At 34.9% G+C, this 20,517-nt stretch overlaps 1 protein-coding gene across 13 annotated transcripts in view; it reads left to right on the top strand.

Moving 5' to 3' along the window:
- Positions 1 to 20,517, top strand: part of DOCK9 (dedicator of cytokinesis 9) — a 128,813-nt gene that overhangs the window by 50,691 nt on the left and 57,605 nt on the right. For all 13 annotated transcript variants that reach the window (XM_056328226.1, XM_056328221.1, XM_056328229.1 and 10 more), the window contains exons 7-23: positions 370 to 504; positions 4,206 to 4,380; positions 5,719 to 5,786; positions 9,721 to 9,795; positions 9,893 to 10,033; positions 10,392 to 10,592; positions 10,735 to 10,857; positions 13,222 to 13,304; positions 13,749 to 13,871; positions 15,622 to 15,701; positions 15,783 to 15,970; positions 16,092 to 16,157; positions 16,736 to 16,828; positions 17,093 to 17,216; positions 17,621 to 17,742; positions 19,119 to 19,205; positions 19,857 to 19,946. In XM_056328226.1, coding sequence (XP_056184201.1) covers positions 370 to 504; positions 4,206 to 4,380; positions 5,719 to 5,786; positions 9,721 to 9,795; positions 9,893 to 10,033; positions 10,392 to 10,592; positions 10,735 to 10,857; positions 13,222 to 13,304; positions 13,749 to 13,871; positions 15,622 to 15,701; positions 15,783 to 15,970; positions 16,092 to 16,157; positions 16,736 to 16,828; positions 17,093 to 17,216; positions 17,621 to 17,742; positions 19,119 to 19,205; positions 19,857 to 19,946 — 1,974 coding nt within the window. The remainder of the gene's footprint in view (positions 1 to 369; positions 505 to 4,205; positions 4,381 to 5,718; positions 5,787 to 9,720; positions 9,796 to 9,892; positions 10,034 to 10,391; positions 10,593 to 10,734; positions 10,858 to 13,221; positions 13,305 to 13,748; positions 13,872 to 15,621; positions 15,702 to 15,782; positions 15,971 to 16,091; positions 16,158 to 16,735; positions 16,829 to 17,092; positions 17,217 to 17,620; positions 17,743 to 19,118; positions 19,206 to 19,856; positions 19,947 to 20,517) is intronic.

Genomic DNA, 20,517 nt, shown 5'->3' with positions numbered 1-20,517 from the left:
TTTAAAATAATTTTCTTAACTGGACCGTGTTGTGTGTTATTAGTAGAGAATGGGCTATATAATGTTTTTATTTGTATTGCCTCTTTATTTAGAAGCAAACTTAAGGTACTTCTATGGTTATGACAATAAATATCTATTATGTATAACATTGTAGAGGACAGTAACAATACAATCTTCATGTTTTTAAGTGGTTTTTTTTTTTAAATTAAAGATTTCTGATTTATTTTCAGAGGATACTGACTAGGTTATGTGTAAATAAAAGCTTTTTTCTATAACTTACTGGGTAAATAGCACTTACAGGTTTTGTAACATGAAGCTGATTAATACTAGTATTCCAATTGTTTTTCTTTCCTCCTTTATTTTTGCTAGTCTTTTAAAAGAAGATTTTTCCACTTAATCCAACTTGGTGATGGATCCTATAATCTCAATTTCTACAAAGATGAAAAAATATCAAAAGAACCTAAAGGGTCAATATTTCTAGATTCATGTATGGGAGTGGTTCAGGTAATTATAATTTTTCTTCCTGTTCTCCAGTTAATTCTGCTTGATAGCAAATGGATTTTGTTAAAATACAGATAAACTTGTCAGATATAGATAAGTGCCTATTATGCAGAGGAACAATTAGACAATCTGTATCTTGCAAAAGCAGTGAATGAGTTTTTAAAGGGCAGGAGGCTGAATTTGAAAAATCTTTCTGAAAAGAACATGATTACTAGTTGACGATGAGTATTTATCAAAAATATCAAATAAAATCTTAAGGCAAAGACACAAACTCCTCCCAACCTTAAATCATGGCAAAGTAAAGACAGCATAAAATCAAAGTTCATTTCAATTACATTTTGTGCTTACATGAGTTGCAAAATGTTTTGCATAGCTTCTTGTGTGGGATTTTTATTGTGCGAATTGTATTAAATTCAGTCACCCTTCCAAGTGCCACAGAAAAGTTTTTGGGTTTGGTTTGTTTTGGTGGTGTTTTTTTCTGTGATTCTGTTATGTATTTAAGAGTACAACATGTAACTGTTCTCTTAGGCATAACATACGTGGAAAAAAACTCTTTTGAGTTTTAGGATTTTGTTAACTTGGATAGAAGTAGGCAAAGTTTAATAAAAATGTATTTCTTACATGATTTTTATTTTAGCATGAAGTTGTTTGAAGATCTATGCAGAGAGGTACAACAGCTTTACAGAGGATTATTTTCTTCCAAATATTGTAGTAATGTTTTTGGATACATACTTAATAGACACTTTGCATGGAAAGTCTTATAACTGTAATAAATTTAATCATATTGCAAGTTCTGTATACAGATTTACACACATTGTTTTGCCTTAGGGGTATAATTCTTGCCAACTCCACTGAAATGAGTTTGATTTGTGTTTTTCAAAACAAACTGACAAACAAAAAAACTGGTTCCTAAACACAATTGTAGTCTTTTTTTATTTTTTCCCCCACTTAACATGTATCTTTCGTTCTGTTGCTCAACTTAGTCTGCTTTGGAGTCCCTCTCTCTGATAATATGTATTCTCCATCTTCTGGGCTGTTTCTGGCTCCTTTTGTTTCCCACTTAGGTGATGGCTTGTTTCTGGCTCTCAGCCTGTGGCTCTGGTACAGACTGTTGTGGACACTACAATATTAGTTTACATCATCAGAAAACACTGAGATTTTCCAAAGTTAAATGAAAGAAAGGCACTGCAGCAGAGGGAAGTGTGAAGTGTTGCAGCTGGGGAGAGCAGCCCCAGGCACCAGTACACGCTGGACAGGCCACACATCTGGAAAGCAGTCGGCAGAAAAGGACCCGAGGGTCCTGGTGGACACCAAATTGAACATTAGCCAGCAATCTGCCCTTGCTGCAAAGAGGGCTAATGGTATCCTGGGCTGCGTTAGGACAAGTGTTGTCAGCAGGCTGAGGGTGGCAGTTCTTCCCATCTGAACAGATGAATAGCCCTGGCTAAGCCATACCTGGAGTCCTGCATGCTGTTCTGGGCTCCCCAGTAAGAGACAGACATGAACATCCTGGACAGAGTCCAAAGGCTGAGAAAGCAGGGTTTGTTCAGCCTGGAGAAGAGACGGCTCAGGGGGATTTCATCAGTGTACATTTTACTATGGGTTCTGCTCAGTGGTGCTTGGTGACAGGCCCAGTGGCAGCATGCACAACCTGAAACACAAGAGGTTCCCTCTGAACATCAGGAAACTTTTTTCACTACAAAGGTAACTGAGTGCAGGCACAGGTGACCCAGAGAAGTTACAGACTCTCCATTCTTGGAGATAATCAAAAGCTGCCTGGACATGGTCCTGGGCCAGCTGGCTGTAGGTGGCTCTGCTTGAGCAGGGAGGCTGGACTAGATGACCTCCAGAGGCCCCTTCCAACCTCTAACCATACTGTGATTCTGTGGTTTTGGTTTTTTTAATTCTGAAAATCCCCCTTTTTTTAAAACCATCTTTTCATGAAGTACTGTTCCATGCTTTCTATTCCATCAGTTCAATTCAAGTAACCTGAAATTTCCAGACTGTCAGAAGCCTGTTGTGGTTTGTTTTTTTTTTTAATTGCTGTTCCTTTGTTCTACTGCCAGGAAGGTTTTAGGCTGATACAGTAGTCGTTAAGTAAAATTGTACTTTAGATGCTTAAAGTTTACAGTTGGATTGTCTCTTGAATACCATACTGTACTCTACAGTACCAGCAGTTTCATAGCATATCTTTTTGATGAGGGGTTGTTAGTTCCTATTGTATTCGTATAAAATTTGTCATTTCTGTGTTGAATTCATTTAGTACATATACTTACTTGTTTTTCAAAGGCAGTAGGTGCACAAGAAAGAAAAATGCCAACTTCACTAAGAGACATTAAAGATAAAACAGAATAGAGCAGAATATGCACCTTCATCAGTACTTGTATAAGAGCAATGCTGAATATATGCAATGGAAGGGGTTGTTTGTTGGGGTGTTTCTCTTTTGTTTTGGGCTTTTTTTTTTTCTTCTTTTTTTTTTTTTTTTTTTTTGTTTGGGCTTTTTTTCCACAACTTACATGAAAAGACAGTTCCCAAAATACTGTTTGCATTTGCGTTTGTTTTGTTTTGCTTGTTTTGTTTTGCTTGTTTTGTTTTAATGCTGAAGTATATTGAGACTTTTCTGCATCACAGAGAAGTGCAGTCACATAATATATGCAGTGTATATATTCACACATACAGTCATATATAGGCATGGTTGCTCCAGTTCCGTGATATGTGAAAACTGAGAAGTGTGATATGTATGGCCTGTATCAAGGTTTTATGCTGTGAAAGTTAAAGGTTACTGTTCCTAAGATTTTTTTCATTTATTTCAGTACTGATTTTAATTGTTAAGACTGCCTTAGACCTGAAGTCCATACATTTGTTTCTATTTTCCTTAACGGAAACTCATCTTTGGTAGAAAGCAGACTGTTTTACCGAGTAGTTAGTCTGTTAATTGAAAAATCTGAGTTATAACAAAACTAAAATGTGATTTGGCATTTAATTTAACTTCAAACAACCAAACAAAAAAAGTACCCCAACCATTAAGTCTGTCTTATGGTGTGTTTGAATGTTTATCTAATGAATTACCAATTTTTAAAATTAAATTGATGACTATAGAGTTTTCATATAAGACTTGTGAATTCATTCTCAGGAACATGAGTCAAGCTAGGTAGCCTTTGAAGGCTTGATTTAAGTTGTGCAAAGAGGGTGACAGTAATGGTTGAGGAACAAAGGAGGAACTGATTCCCAATTTCAAGTGCATTTAAAAGACTAGCAAGATCATGGCATTCAGAGCTGAGGTTGGTTATGATTTAACCTCCAGTGTGACATCCCAATTTGCAAATGATTTTCACTCAAATATTAATAGTTTCATGCTTTTTTTTTTTTTCATCAGTAGATCTTAGTTAGCTTCATTTCTAGATGATAGGAGTACGGGAAGACTTGATATTTGGAAATTGGATTTTTTGTTTTTTAAAAATTATTACAAACAGAATGATGAGCGGAAACTGAAAAATGGGCTGTTATCTTTCATACTTCCACATGTTGCAGCTGTACAAATAACTTCAGGTCAAATGTCAGAGAGGAAAAAGTGTAATTATAATATGCTTGTTCAAAATATTAAACTGTATTTTTATTAAAAGTTCTGAAAAGCATATAACTTCCTTTGATTGTGAGTAGACGGTATGTAAAGATATTGTAAAGATTTTTAAATTTTCTTATAGAACAATAAAGTCAGACGTTTTGCCTTTGAGCTCAAGATGCAAGACAAAAGTAGTTACCTTCTAGCTGCAGATAGTGAACTTGAAATGGAAGAATGGATAAACACTCTGAACAAAATCCTTCAGCTTAATTTTGAGGCTGCAATGCAAGAAAAAAGAAATGGAGAGTCTCACGAAGGTAAGTAGGGTTTCTAGCAACGCTAATACAGTTATGTGACAGCATGTATGTGCATGCATTTGGAAAGAAAGGCTTTATTGTGACTACATTTTTTTGTTTTCTTTGGTCATAAAAATTGTAGGCCTTTCTGCTGTCTGTCTGAACTGATGAGAGTTTTGACCTTTTGGCATTAAAATAGCATTGTTCTGTATTGATACCGGTTGAGATAAGTCTAGAAGAGAACAATGACAGAAGTCTAGAAAAATAGAACTCACAAGGAAAAATCAGGACTGAGGCAGTTTAAGGAAAAGAGAAAACTTATGAGGGACTTGTTCTGAAATGTGTCAAATTCTGCTGAAAATGGAATAATCTGTTCTGTGATTACTGTAGGTAGAAGAATAAGAAATTGTGGTTGCAGTGGGGCACTTTGGATATTACTCCCTTTACCACAAATGCTTCCCTAAAGTACTGAAATAGATTGCTCGGGTGTAGAATCTTTTCTGTTGGAGCCCTTTTAAGAATAGGTAAAATAGGTATCTGTAAAAAATTTGATGTAGGTATATTTAATAGTTTGGTGACAAAAGGATAGTCTAGGTGTCCTCTCATGCATTTTTCTTCATGGGAGTGGATGGAGAGGGCGACTGGTTTGAGACCAAGTGTATACATATCCAAAAGGACCTGGAAGAGGTTATAGAAGAATGTTCTGCTTATAAATAGCACAATGTACCAAAGGGATCATCAGAGATTAAAATGAGTTATCACAGTCTTTGGTGACGATTGCTGGACTTCAGCATAATGTTTGCAATAAAAGCAAACGAGAAAAAGGGAAGCCTGTGCCTCTGTGAAAGACATTTTAGTCAGTGGTCCCCAAATGACCTTGAAACTGTAAGATGGTTTTAGCGAACTGAATAGTTGCTTTGTAAATTCAGTAACCATGGGAGAGTAGAGATGGGAACCTAATGAACAGAGGGAACTTGTTTTGAAATCAAGTTACAATGCATAGTGGAAAGGGTAATGTAAATTTGTGCAATGAGTATCTCTTTTCCTTGTACAGATGTCAAAATTAATATTAAAGCTATTTTCTGGGTAAAACTAGAAATTACTTCTACTATATCATTTTATGTAACTGGTTACAGCCTCCAAGAAGTCACTGCATCAGAATGAAATGAGGGAGTCATCCACAACTTGTTTATGTTAACAATTTTCTTCTTTGAGGGTGTAGGAGTTTAAAAAAATAGCAAAAATATTTTTGATGTTTTTTGATGGAGTCTTGTATGAGTAGTTTGAGGGTTTGGGATTTTATTTGTTTGTTCGCTTGTTTTTTTAAAATATTTTTTTAATGTTGTTTTATAATTTCAGATGATGAACAAAGCAGAACAGAAAGCTCATCAAGTAATTTTGATAACTACTATCCTGAAATTGCCAAGGTAATATATATTGTTAATGCCAGCTCAGGATATAAAGTACTAAACATGTTAGCCACATGAACTTTCAGTAAAAGTAAGGTATTGGCTTCTAGCTTCCAGTCAGTTTGTGGTGCTTTGAAAGCTTGAGTAGACCACATGAATAGATGTGGTTATTGAGCTGCTTATTTTCTGTTTTGGAAGCAAACTACCTACTGTCTGTTGCTTATGTAAACCTTGATATTCTGTTTAAAAGCAGTGTGTTTTATCATGTTATTAGTCTATTGTATTTTGCATATTTGGCATTGTTATATTATATGCAGGTAAGTGCTAAAGCATTTCTATAGCAATCTAGTTACACTGAAGTTTTATTTTTATAGTTAGAAGTCCAGAGGAGCTTAATAGCAGTGATGGTATGAGTGTATTTTAAGATGCTTGTGTTCGTAATGAACTGGCAAGTTCAGTATACTTCCTGTATTGACATAGTTCTTGCTTTTCAACTTTGTTCTTACAGAGGTGTGGTAGAAATAGAAATAAGAATACAATAAAATAGAAATTAATAGAAAATATCAGTAACTTTTCCTCAGCTCATTTGCAGACTTTTCCAGTTAAATCTGTGACTTGTGTGTTGCAGTAAGTTTTGTGAATTCTGTAAGAGAGAAATTTTTGTTAAATCATGTAAGGACTGGAGCTGGTGACCTTTTTCTATTGAAGTTGCAGAATCCAAACTCCTTCCTGTGACTTTCTTACTCTTTCTTCTGTGGGGCACAGCCGGCAGTCTTGAAACTTTTCTACTTGACCATGCTCTGGAATGCACTCTCCTCCTTTTCTGAGAATCTGAATGACCTAATAAGCTGCACTCCCTTCAGGAGTATTTACAAACTTGAGTACAAGCAGTAAAATAAATTTTATCTATTACAATATCTAACATATCAAAAGGTCCAGGCAGAATACATTAACAGGCTTTCAGCACCCAAATACGGCTGGCTGACATAATTCTTTCTGTTACTGCTTTGTAATCAACTTAGCACATGTACACAATAAGCTATTATGTGACAGTGTAACTCCAGCTATGGCTGTATTTGGAAATTAATTGGGACTGTGGTGCATACAATCAAGTTTTCGTTGGAAGAACTGCAAGCATCAAACAGCATACTTACATGAGGCTATGAAAATTATTACAGAAACAAATATAAAACCAGATGCTCTTATCGTGTGGGAAATTTTTCTTTGTTTATAGTTAGTTATTGGATTTCTTAGGTTCCATATGACTTCCAGAGGGGACTTTTATTCAGGACTGCAGCACCTGCTTATAGTTTTAATACTACAAATGCTGCTTCCTGTTTCCGTAACCTTCTGATCAGAAGCCTGCAGCTCTTTAAACTAGGTATTTTTCTAGCGTGTTATTTTTCTCGGCTCTTTAAACACTTACTTTTTTTGTTTCGTGGTTATAACCTATTTAAATTTCTGTTTCCTTAAAAATAAGTCTTTCAGTTTTCCCATTCAAGTTCATCTTTACTAAACACTACCTTTCAAGATGATTTGCTCTAATGTATTTTTCAATCCTTTTTTCCCTGAGGAAAAGTACAGGGAAAAATCTGCCGATTTGTGTTAGTACACTGTTTATGACTTAGCTTGATAACTTTATATTAATACTGTTTGTTTCAAGAGCTTTTTTGTCCTCTATTCTTGCCTGAACTGTCTTTTCAGCTGTTTTTTGGGTTTGGTTCTTTTTACCCTAGTGGAAGACTTACAAGGCACTGAGGCTTCTTTTAGAAGAGTTTATAGCTGCTCTATTATTTTTGTTGGTTCTAGGGGGAGATTTTCACAATAGCTGACCTCATATCCTTTTGAGGAAAGAGAAATTCCTTCAGGGGTGATTGTAGAGCACCTGACAATAGGGGAAAAAACAGTCTTCCTAGGAAAGGTTTAACCCTTGTGAGTACATCTCCAAGCCTTCATTTTTCTCTGAACAGCTGTTAGTTTATACTATAAACTAAGTAAGATGGTATTGTGCATTTCAGTGCACAGATGTACACACATAAGTCTCTGTCTGTGCTGCCTACTTCATGTTCTTTGTATCTGTAACCAGGAGTGAATTAGGGGTTCTGGTATGGGGGGGTGTGTGTGTGTTTGTTTGTTTTTTCAATCTTCAGAGAATACAGATTGTCCTGTCTTAAATAACTATGTGACTGTCATGATCAGTGAACCCAAGTACCTCCTTAATCATTGTGGGTCCCAGTATTCCTTGAGGTAGGAAAACATTGTCCCTGTTTTACAGATGAGGAAATGGAATTACAGAGTCACTGCCGTACTAAGGACAGGGTCAATGAGTACATACATTTTCAGTTTTTGAGTTCTGACTGCCTGCCCCATGTCTGTCAGATAAGCATTTTTGTCTTGTCTTTAGTGCAGAAAACACCTAAGAATCTAAAACAATCCAAGGTGCCTTAGCTGAAACAGTTTCTGTCTTGCTGCTATGACTAGAGCATCTTCCTCATCAGGTCTTGCCACTCACTATTCCCTTTCTAAAACATACATGCAACCTTCTTGCCATCTTTAATCTTCTTCACAGTTTAGTCCTGTATTTCTCAATCATACCAGCTGTTGAACAAGTAACGTCTGCCAATATTCTGCTGGTACCAATGTCTGGGTTGTGTCTTTCACAGCAAATCTTGTCTCTTCCTCTGTGTGTGTTGCAGATAATGAAGTAAACAAAATCCATTAAAGCATCTATACTCAAAATCACACTTCAGAAGTTCCTCTTCTGTAATACGTCCTTTAAGTCAAATTCTTTTTTTATTATTATCAACCAAAAATAGGATTTCAAGCTCTTAGGGCTGATGGTTTTGGGGGTTGGGTTTTTTCTTTTTTTCTTTTTTTCTTTTTTTTTTTTTCTTAAGACATGGTAGCAGTTTCTTCAACCTCCAGCAAAGCAGATGTAGACAGCAGATCCCTTCAAGCTGATGGTTGCTGATGTGCTTTTTGGGTTGGTAACTTCTTCGAACCCATACAGGCTGATTCAAAAATAGACACCTGTCTGTAATGTAATACTTTGTATCCCTGTTTAGCCAGCTACTACTTTGGGAATGGCAACTCTCCTACATGGGTAATTTTGGCACATGCATGTCTGTTTGTCATGTCCTGTGACTTTAAAAATCATAGAATAGTCTTTAAATAATACCTTTTTTTAAAAAAAGTAACCAATGTATACCATCAGTTTTCACATTCTATTTTATTCTGCTTTAACAAACAGTAAAACAAAAGTAATAGGCAGGTATCCACAGGTCCCAGGCAGGATCAGTGTATAGTGTATTCTGCAAACTGAGTTTTCAGTGTGAGGGTTTTATCTTTTGGAAGTTTTTTGGGTTTTTTTCCATCTACCCACAGGAAAACCACTACTCTGGCGGTAGGACTTAAGGGAAAAAAAAAAACCAACCACAAACAAAAAAACCAAACAAGAAAAAGAAAAAAATTGAGCTATGATGGTGTTTCTTAATTTAGGTAACCTGTTGTTTCCTGAGCAATCATATGGTCTCAGAATAGCTCTGAACTTCAACCCACATTCATACCACCACCTTCTTTTTTTTTTTTTTCTTTTTATTGTTGTTGTTGTTTAATAAAATAGTGTTACAAAATTTATCGTTTAAGGAGCCAAAGTGCTATACGAGCTATACTGGAGTATAATTCCCATGATCTTGGAAGGTTGCATGTTGCTGATTTAAATTTTTGTGTTTCTAGGCCTGGACAAGCCTTTAGAGGAGAGAGGAATCTTCTCTCACTTTTTACTTGGACATGATGGAGCAATTTAAACTAAGGAGTTGCAAAACTCAGTTAGGGAGATATGAGTGCATGAATTAAAAAATGTAAAGCTTTGAACATTACAGAAAAAGGAATGTTGTTGAAAACCACTTTAATAGTGTTAAACTAAGATATTTTTTTTTCTTATTTTGAACAGAGTACCAGAGAAGCAGAAATCAAGTTGAAAAGTGAAAGCAGAGTTAAACTTTTTGCCTTGGATCCAGATGCACAGGTTAGAATTTTTACAAGGAAGCATGTTACTTTCTTTTATGTTGAAACTTTTGAGGTGAAAGACAATTTACCTTAATTTTTCTTTTCTCTTTTTAAAGAAACTTGACTTTTCTGGTATTGAACCAGAAGTAAAGCCATTTGAAGAGAAACTTGGAAAAAAAATTCTTGTGAAGTGTAACGATTTATCTTTTAATTTGCAATGCTGTGTTGCAGAAAATGAAGAAGGACCAACGACAAATGTAAATAAATAACTTTTTTCTCATAATATGGTAATGAATGTCTTAATATTTTGTTGGCACTATTCTTAACAGCAGGAAGTCCTTACTGTGATTGAGAAACATGCAGTGGGGTTTTTTCTACACCTTTAAATCAAAATGAGAGCCTAAATCCTACAAAAAGTAACTTTGCTGCTTATCTTTTTGTTGTGTTGTAGAAAGTGGAATTTTTCTTTTACTATTATATCTTGTCAGTAGTATCTAGAGTGATGGCCATGTGTAAATGTTTATAAAAATGTTACTCATTTTCCTTTCATACACATTTTTACAGTAATATAGATACCAGCAATGACACTTGATTCTTTTTTTTTTAAATGTCTAGGTAGAACCTTTTTTTGTTACATTATCACTATTTGATATTAAAAACAACCGAAAGATTTCGGCAGATTTCCATGTTGATTTGAACCACACCTCAGTAAGGCACATGATATCCAGTGCATCTCAACAAATGATGAATGGCAGTGGTGATAGCTTACACAGAATTCAAGACATTCACGAAACTGTGTTACAATATCCAAAGCAGGTAAGAACCAGTAACCTAAAGAATTAGTAGGATTTTGGATACGAATAGAGAGTTTTCCTGCATGCTTCAGATAGCTTTTTATTATGTGATGTAAAATGTGTGTGCATTTTCATTTTATATTTATCTCTTCTTTTATTTCCAGGGAATATTCTCTGTCACATGTCCTCATACTGACATTTTCCTTGTGGCTAGAATAGAAAAAGTATTACAGGGAAGTATTACACATTGTGCTGAACCATACATGAAGAGTTCAGATTCTTCAAAGGTATGTTATCTTTTTCTGTGACATGGAAAAAATGCTGAGGCAAGACTGGTAGATTTCAAATTAATAAATATAAATTAAAAGCTTAGTTCTTTTATACAGAATTCAGATAACTGAATGATTTGATATTTTAAGTTGTAGTTGCTACTAGTAACTGAAACATTAAAAATTAAAACTAACATTTATTTTACTTTTTATAATTGTGACATAATCTGTAATTTTTATAATGGCTTTAAATGAACTGTTTTGACAGAAGAGTATTATACTTCAATGTAAAAGTTGAAATTTGTTGAACAATGAAATATTAAATATAGGTCAGAGGTTAACTGTATGTCTCAGTTAATGCATCTTTATTTATTGTATCATTGTTGCTTTTTGGTGACTGTAGTTTACTGTAACTTTATCTGCGCTCTTGCTGTTTTTTCCTAAAGAGCCTTTAAGATCATTACGCCTCTGTTTTTATGTATAAAATGCTTTGCAGATTTCATAGAACTCCAAATTACTTTTGGTAATAAACCACTGAAACATCCTAAGTTTGCAGGTACCTAGGATGCTAGAACATTTTAATATTTTCTGAAACATATCTACAAGAAGCTTTGTCAGTTGCTGCTTCTTTTTTGTTGCTGAAGAAATAGTTTTAATTTTGTTGACTTACAGTTATGCTTAAATAGTTGGACCAGGGTACTCTGAAAAGTGGGGGTTATTTGTAAGCAACATCAGCTACTGTCAACATTCTTCCTGTTTTCAGCTAGTGAAAGGGAAGAAGGAAGGGTTAACTTTCAGTCTCTGCAAAGGAACAGTCTTCTTTCCTACTGATTTAATATTGGCTAAGTTAACACATAAAAAAACCTTGTATTTTTCGCTTAGTCTTAATATAGATCAGACTACTGATTTGCTTTTCCAGGAATACTTGAGTTACTGTTTTTTCAGCTATCATTGGAAAACAGCAGCTTTGTATTTCAGGAGTCTGGTTTTGAAGTGTATGCTGTTACTGAGTTAAAACAAACCTGAACTGAGTAACTGATCTTGGTGGTCTTGGGCCTGAGCCCCATGGGAAGGTTAATTAAGTCCAAGTGTTCCCAAATTTAATGCCAAGTGCTAGGCTTGTGTTGACCTGTACTGCAGGCATAGCCAATAGGAACATTCATATGGATTTCTGGCATTCATTTGCTTATGATGTTATACAATTGAACACTTAGCTTGATTTTTTTTTTTTTTTTCTCTGTTCTTGTTCTCAGGAATTACACTGTATTAATTTGAAATATGAAAAAAAAAACTCAGTACCAGCTATACAGGCCTCCATGTGTGTCAATGCAATGAGCAAGTTCCAGTTCCTTGCAGAATTACTGCTCTGGACAAGAAAAAGGGAAAATGGAAGCAGCAAATTCTGTAGCCAAGAGATCTCTTATTCTCCCCTTAAACATTGAATACAGTGAATTAATGATGATTACTTACCAAGGTTCTATGCTGCTGAGTGCAACTTCCCCCTTTTTACAGGAAGGGATAATGGAGAGTTGGCTCAAACAACACACTAATAGAAACAACCCTTCATAATGTCATCAGCAGAGATCAGGGATAATATTCTGGCAGGTTTACTTTGTGGATTTTTGTCTCTGGCAAATAATTTTGCTCTGTGTAGGTACATAGGGGAAGCTGGTTTCTGGAAGAGCAAATCCCACTGCTCTGTCAGGAGCTTCAGCTTTAACTCAAATGATTCAGCTCAGTGTTGAACATCTCAGGCTAGTGGGTTTCTAGCTCTGATTGTTATACATGTTGGTTCTGTGCAATGCAATTGTTTCTTCACGTAAAAGTTAACAAAACCAAAAATTTAAAGCTCTAATGTAAACAATGTTGCAATATTCATACATAGGATTGTCCATGTGGTCTTCATAGAACTCTTCACTATCAATCTGTGTATACTTGTAATATACAAGTATTGCAGAGTATTTTACTTTTTACAGGATTGTGTTGTAGTATATAGAGTGGGTGGTGAATAGGGGATCAAGTGTCAGGGGGAAATGTTTTTATCTGGAGTCACAATTTTGTCTTAAAAACCAGTTGAATTTTGCTCCATCTTTTGTATGAGTTTTTGTATATAATAATTTTTTCTTGTTTAATTAAATATGTATTATCAGGAGTGTAGACGGGTCTGCGTTTTCACTTGTGAAATGGTGTAAATCAACCTGCTTAACTTGAAATGTTAAGAGATATTTTAATTTGTCTTTCACTTGCATACTTAGGATTAATCTTCTAAAGAAGATTTTCCAATTCATACCTGTGTCAATATATGGGGGTTTTTTTCTTGTGTACTAACGGTACAAAAAAATGTAGCTTTTAAAATGTGGCTATTTCTTATGTCCCTTGAAGGTTGCACAGAAGGTTTTGAAGAATGCCAAGCAGGCATGCCAGAGATTAGGTCAATACAGAATGCCTTTTGCCTGGGCAGCTAGGTAAGGACAGATGTTATCAATCTGTATTTTTTCCTAACTTTTTTTTTAATGTAATTTTCTATCTCACTTCCTGTAAAACTTAAGGTGCTATTTAAGTTTTTTCTTATTTTGCTTTCAACTAACCAAGTATTTCTGACAAACTTACACTTCAGCTCTGTAGTATGAAAAAAATTTATAAAAATTCATTATATTATTATTCAAACCATTGAATATTTCCAACTGTTTTCTATTGTCAGTATTTTTTATTTTGCTAAGAATGAAATGGTTCACAACTGATTTGTTAGACTGAGCTATTTATATTTTAAAATTCACCTACAATGACAAGAGTGTTAAATGCTTAATATGAAGGATAGTGCAGTATGTTCTAATTTTTAGTAAAGAAATTGCCTGAAGTGAATTTCCACACTTTATAAACTCAGCTGAAAGTAAGATTTTGACTTTCAGGACACTGTTTAAAGATGCCTCAGGAACTCTGGACAAAAATTCAAGATTTTCCCCTCTCTTCAGACAAGACAGTAATAAACTTTCAAATGAAGACATGCTGAAATTGTTAGCAGATTTCAGGAAGTAAGTCTAATTTCCCCGCTTTAAGAAATAAACAAGACAACCACACCCTAACACCTCCCACCCCAAGCTGTGCCATTTTTTGTTATGATCTTGAACTGGAGCATCTAATCTTCTGATGTATGTATTTATGGTTTTCACTTCAAATATATAAGTTGTATAAATATAATCAAGGCCTTCATACAAGCTACAGGTCTTTTCTTTGCAGTGTCTGGGGGCTACAAGCAGGATTGAAATATAATGCTGTGTCTAACATGCAGTAAGCATCATATCCTGAAGTAGCTCTGTGGTAGGAGTGCACAGTACACTCTTCTGGTTCTCAAAGGAAAACAAGTATGAGCAGAAATCACATGTTCCCTGACATTGGACAGAGAATGCCAGTATCAAGTCCACTTTCTTGGGAGTGCATGCGCTCCAGATGCCTATGTAACAGAACAGTGGTCATCCTTTCTTACAAAGTATTCCTAAAGATTGCATCAGTTAGTATGCAAGGCTTAAGAATCTCCTACTGACATGACCATATGAATAAACTAGTTTTAATCCGCTTTCTTATTGAATTGGATGTAAAATAATTGAGCAATCCACTCATTTCCACAATATTGAGCATTTCCACTTCTGTTGTATAGTTAGCTGGAGTTGTATCGATCTGAACAATCGCTAATTGCAAAAGGCTTGGCCTGTATTTTCTTTATTTTATTCTTGCTTACCAAATCTAATAAGGAGATGAGGTTTGTAGCAGATACTTTAATTATATTATGGCAAGCTTCTTAGTTTCATTGAAGTTTACATAGCATTGAAATACTCCTTGCCATAAACAGTATTATTGACACTGAAGCTATTATAGTAAATTAGCCTGCCACATCACTTTCCTTTGTGAATTAAGGAAATGCTTTTGGTTATTTCAGCATCCTGTTTGTGGAGTTGTGTACAGTATTTCACAGGAATTTTAGTAAGAAAGAGATTGTAATGTCTAAGTTTTAGCTATTACAATTACAATTCCAATACAGACTCCAAACAGAAAAAGTTGTTTGCTTCACAGCACAGGATTGCATTTTGGGAAAACTTTGCATCCATTTCCTCTGCAATAATTTTTAAAAAATCATGCTGCTCACTGTCTTTACTTATAAAGGATTCTGCACTGGTGGTTTAACATGGAAAATACCCCTACTTCAAATCAAATTTCTGAATTAGTTGCATGATAACATCTAAGAAATTTCATAGTAGGCTATTTAACAGTAAATGTTTTACAGCATGAGTTATTATTCCAGATAAAGGAGGAGACAGAGTAGAAGATGCATTTTGTTAACTTACTGATTCTCTACCCCTTTGCTGTTCTCCCAAGTCTACCCCATTACCATAAACGCTTATTACTGGCCATTGAGATTTAAAAAGCTTACTTATAGGTCCCCCCTTTTCTGCAAACTATATTATTACCTGGCAAAACCCCCCTATCTAACAAAGTTTTTCATTTTGATTTAAAGAAAAACATTGGTTTTTTGCTTAACCTTTTCCACGCTTGTGAATAAAGCATGCTTTTTTTGCCTTTTTTTTTTTTTTTTGAGAATTTAAAGGGGAAGAAAACTAAATCTGTGCAAAAAGCAACACCAGATCAGTCATCCACCCCCAAACCACCTTTCCTTTCATACTCCTATTTCAGGGTATTACTTTTGCCTCTGTTTCCTATTACCTCTTTTCTCTGGCATCTGATATTTTTGCATTTAGCCTGATTTTGTGGGTTTTTTCCTTCCTATAGACCTGAAAAGATGGCCAAACTTCCTGTTATTTTAGGAAATCTGGATGTTACAATTGATAATGTGTCACCAGATTTTCCAAGTAAGTATTAATAAACACCACTAAATGAACATTCAAGCTTTTTTTCCCAGTTTTTTATTGTTTTCTTATATTTATTTTCAGATTATGTTAACTCATCATACATTCCCATGAAACAGTTTGAAAATGGTACCAAGACACTAATAACATTTGAAATAGAGGAGTTTGTTCCCTGCATACCAAAACACACTCAGCCTTTCACCATCTACAACAATCATCTTTATGTTTATCCCAAGTATCTGAAATATGACAGTCAAAAGTCTTTTGCAAAGGTGAGTACAGGAAAACCGTACATTCTTCTTTCTCAGGATTGGTTAAGATTGTTTACATATTATATTTCTGTGATAAGCCTTCCATTAAGTGTTGGTTTTTTATTTTTAAATACTGCTTTAGGCTAGAAATATTGCAGTATGCATTGAGTTCAAGGATTCTGATGAAGAGGATTCTTTGCCTTTAAAGGTTAGTCTTTTGATTTTTGTAGCTGATGAAAGAAAATAGTGAACAGTTAGCTAAGTAACACAGTAGCACTGGATTAATTGGGCTGGTGATTTTCTGTCCTTTTGCATTTGGCATGAGAGTAGCTTCTAGATACTTGCTTGGTTTTGATATAAAAGATTGCTAAAGAACTCTCAGAGCATGTAATTTCTTTCTATCAACAAAAATTCCAAGAATAAACTTGTTGCAAACAAGGGTGGCTTATGCCTGCTCCACAGGAGGAATTCTTTAACTTAAAACAGTAAAACTTTAGGTCAACTGCAGAGCCAAGTGTGTTTATTCATGAGCTACCACAGTGTATAAGAGGTGCCTGGAAGAAAAGAAGTAGAAAAATGTATAGGAATCCTAAGGTGAAATCACAGTGTGAGCTCTACTGCACAGCAGGCAGAGTACACATTGTGTCATTCCCTGTCTGTGCAAAGGAACCAAGTTAAACACAAGTTAAAATGTTTCAAATTCTAGGTGAAACAGGTTCTAAGTGGAGAAAGAAAAAGAATCACTGGGGGTTTTTTTGTTATTTTTCCTTTTTTTTCTATTATTAGTGTATCTATGGTAGGCCAGGTGGGCCAGTATTTACTAGAAGTGCGTTTGCTGCTGTTCTTCATCACCATCAAAATCCGGAGTTTTATGATGAGGTAAGCTACCTTTCTGAGGTAACTTTTACTGGTTTAGATATTATGTAAGTTTCAAAAATACAAGAAAAAATTTGAGGATTGCAAAGTTACTTCAGTTAAACCAGGGCCCTTTTCACTATAAGTAAATTTTTGTAAGTTTTGTTTGTGTGATTCTTGATCATGCTTCAAATAACACATAACCTGGACTTGCTTACTGCAAGCAGTGAGGCACGTCACTGTTTTAGCTGAAGACTTCTACAAAGGTGGTGATTCTTTATCTTTCAGATTAAAATAGAGTTGCCCACGCAGTTACATGAAAAGCACCATTTATTGTTCACCTTCTACCATGTTAGTTGTGATAATTCAAGCAAAGGGAGTACAAAGAAGAAGGATGTTGTTGAAACACAAGGTTTGTATGCTAATGCTTTACTTTCAGTAACTACTGAGGAGATTTTATGAAATATGCTGTTCGGGTAACCCGTGATTTTTGTGATCCATTTAATGCTCCCTAATTACATTGTAGACTGAAAGATTTTGCTAAGTATTTATTTTAATTTAAATGTTTCCAATGTTGTTTTAGAATGTACATCAAATGTATGCTTTTTCCAAACTCAGTGGCAATTTATTTGACTTTTTAATTATTTCTAATCATTTAAGCTCAAATCATTTTACCTTAAATGTAACTCATATCATACCTTAAAGTAATATTGTCTGGTTTGAGTTGTGTATCAAAAGTGTACAGTAAGACTTTTGTAAGAATTTATGTAAAGATTTGTAACATATTTGAAATTACTTGCCTTTCATGTTCCATAGTTGGATATTCTTGGCTTCCTCTAATAAAAGATGGAAGAGTGGTGACCAATGAGCAACACATCCCAGTGTCAGCAAATCTTCCATCAGGCTATCTTAATTATCAAGAAGTAGGGGTTGGGAAGGTATGTTATATAAAATTACTCTAATACTTAACAAAAAAAATTAAGTGGAGAGAAGGTTTTGTTGTAATTCCCCAGTCTGATAAGATTTAAGTAATTTTCTAGTAGAAATATTTTTCTTTTGTAGTTGAAGTTGAGTACTTTGCAAAAATTAGGCATCTGGCTTAGAGGAAACAAACCAACCCAAACAGAAATGGGAGACAAAACTTATGACTAAATTCTGACTTACCAGAATTTGAATCAATCTGCCCTAATGTAGTTTTTCTTTTAAGTTGTTAAGTACTTATTTCTGTTATTATTTAGCTGATGTACTTAAGAATGTTTTAAGCTTCATTTTTTGGTAGTGATAATTAACTAGAAGTTACAGTAATATTAAAATACATTAAACTATTTCGAGTTTATGAAGATACGCAAATAATCTGAAGTCCTTTACTAAATTCTTTTTAGCATTTCATGCTGTCTCCTTTCAGTAAGTCCTTTATTCCTGAAAAAGTCTTATTCTCACATCTTGATTTTTGTGATCTTTATACTTCACTAGTAAAATTTATGGTTGTCTTTTACAAAGCAGAAAGCTTGCAAAATTGTAGTAGTAAAAGTAATACCAAGGAGGATACAAAATGTAAAATGTGATAGAGGATTTGACTAAGAGAATGAAATGCAGAGACAAAATTGACTCATTGTGGTGGAGGAGGCCTAAAATCAACAGCGAGAGCTGCTGCTCTCCTCTTATTCTACAACCTTTTAGTTTTTAAACTCTGCTGTAAGCTTTCCAACCATCATCTCCTTCACATCTTTCATGTTTTCACATCGTAGGTGTATTCTTTATGCCTCTGCTATTCGTCTCTGCTCATGCCCATGGGTGGAAGGCTAGGACCAATATGACTAGTTATAGATACAGCAGTAAAATCTCTCCCTAAGTGGTTGTCAGGGTAGAGAGCTGAGCATTCCTATTCTCAGTTCTTTGGAATGGGGTGGGGAGGAAGCACTGGATGCTGCCTCTCTGTGACCTAAATTGAGGATTAAACTGTGTCAGTATCTGTGTAAACTCTTGTGTTATTTTTCTTAGAAAACTGGTAGATATTTCTCTCTAGTCAGAAGTTTCTTTGCAGAGCTGTAGGGGAAACATGAAATCAACATCGAAAAGCAATTCTCTTAGCCAGTGAGGAAACTACTGTGGGACTTCCAAAAAACATTTTAAGCTTCATAAATGCTTTTGGTAATATTGCCTGCATAATTTTCCTTTTTTTATGACTTTATTCATTGCACACATTACTTCAACTTATTGTTTAAAAAGTGTTTTTTGTGGTACTATAAACAAATTGTTTTAATCTAGTATACTGCTGCATTATTGTACTTATCCTCTGCATGTGTGTGTGCAGCACTCTGGTCCTGAAATTAAATGGGTAGATGGAGGCAAGCAACTATTAAAAATATCCACTCATCTGGTGTCAACTGTGTATACACAGGTGAGTTATAAAACAAATAAAATCAGAGAAATTTTCAGAAATAATGTTTTTTATATGTTTAGACAACATTTGGGAGGTTTCTTAAACTCATTATGCTGATCTCTTACTTTTTTGTCTCTTGGATACTCTGCATGATACCTGTCTTTCACATTAGCTCTGAAAAACAGTAGATCTTGAATGGAAACTACTCAGAATGTGAGCATTTTGTCTACTGTTGTCATCCATTACAGTCTAAATTTTCCTGTTAGATGAGAAGTCATAGCTGTCTGAAAGCTATTTACTGGTAAGCTAAATACAAAGCAATGAATCTTATTATAGCTGCTTGTAAAATACATGTTATGATCAGTTGGGATAACTAACATTGAGTATGATATTTTCTGCATGTTGGTTGGTTTGAGGCAAATATAGGTGGTGTTTTGTATAACAGGTGTTCAAAAATCACTGGAAATTTCTTATCTGGGTTAAAAAAAATAATGTTACATGTAGAGTAGACTAGTCTTTGGAGTAGTGCACTTAAATTATTTTTGAAAATTTAATCTATGTACATGCATATGCATTTCTACATACAAATATTTTTAATGTGTTCTTTTTTGAATTATGAATAGTAATATTAGATATTGTTTTATTTCTTGTTCTTTCTGTCTTTGACAGGACCAGCACTTGCATAACTTTTTTCAGTACTGTCAGAAAACAGAGTCTGGAGCTCGTGCACTAGGAACTGATCTTGTAAAATACCTTAAGGTATAAAATGATAGTGAATAACGGATTATATTACGTATTTATAATTTTGGAAAACTGAGGAGCTTCAGACATTTTGTAGGTCTCATTATTAATGGAATGTGCAGTTTAAAAAGAACACAAAGATACTTCCTGCCCTAGATAAATTTCAAAGTCAGCTCTCTACAGCATCAAGAGGTCCTACTGTAGCTGGAGACAGCTTATGTGCAGAATCCCTCCCTGATACCACACTTGGAAATCCTCTGTCATCGTGATGCTTTTCAAAATATAGTCTTTCTAACTGTGTATATGTGGTTTGTGCCCTGAAGAAATCTCAGAAGAGGAGAACCACCTCTTCACCACACTTCAGAGTGTTTCATCTTGCCTTGGGGTCAAGGGGATTTCTGTCTCTCTGGGACGCTGTGGGTCCTGCAGCCTGAGATTTCTGTTTGAAGAAGGGAACCTCTTTACCTCTCACTTCCGACTGTACTTTTCTGGCAGGGAATTTACAGTTATTGGTATTCAGTGTCCTCTTGCAATGGAATCATCCAGGTTTTTAGCAGTCCTAGTCATAAAAGGCATTTTTCTCATTGGG

The sequence above is a fragment of the Falco biarmicus genome, chromosome 2 (assembly GCF_023638135.1).
Source record: "Falco biarmicus isolate bFalBia1 chromosome 2, bFalBia1.pri, whole genome shotgun sequence".
NCBI lineage: Eukaryota > Metazoa > Chordata > Aves > Falconiformes > Falconidae > Falco > Falco biarmicus.
This window is presented reverse-complemented; position numbering and strand designations above follow the sequence as displayed.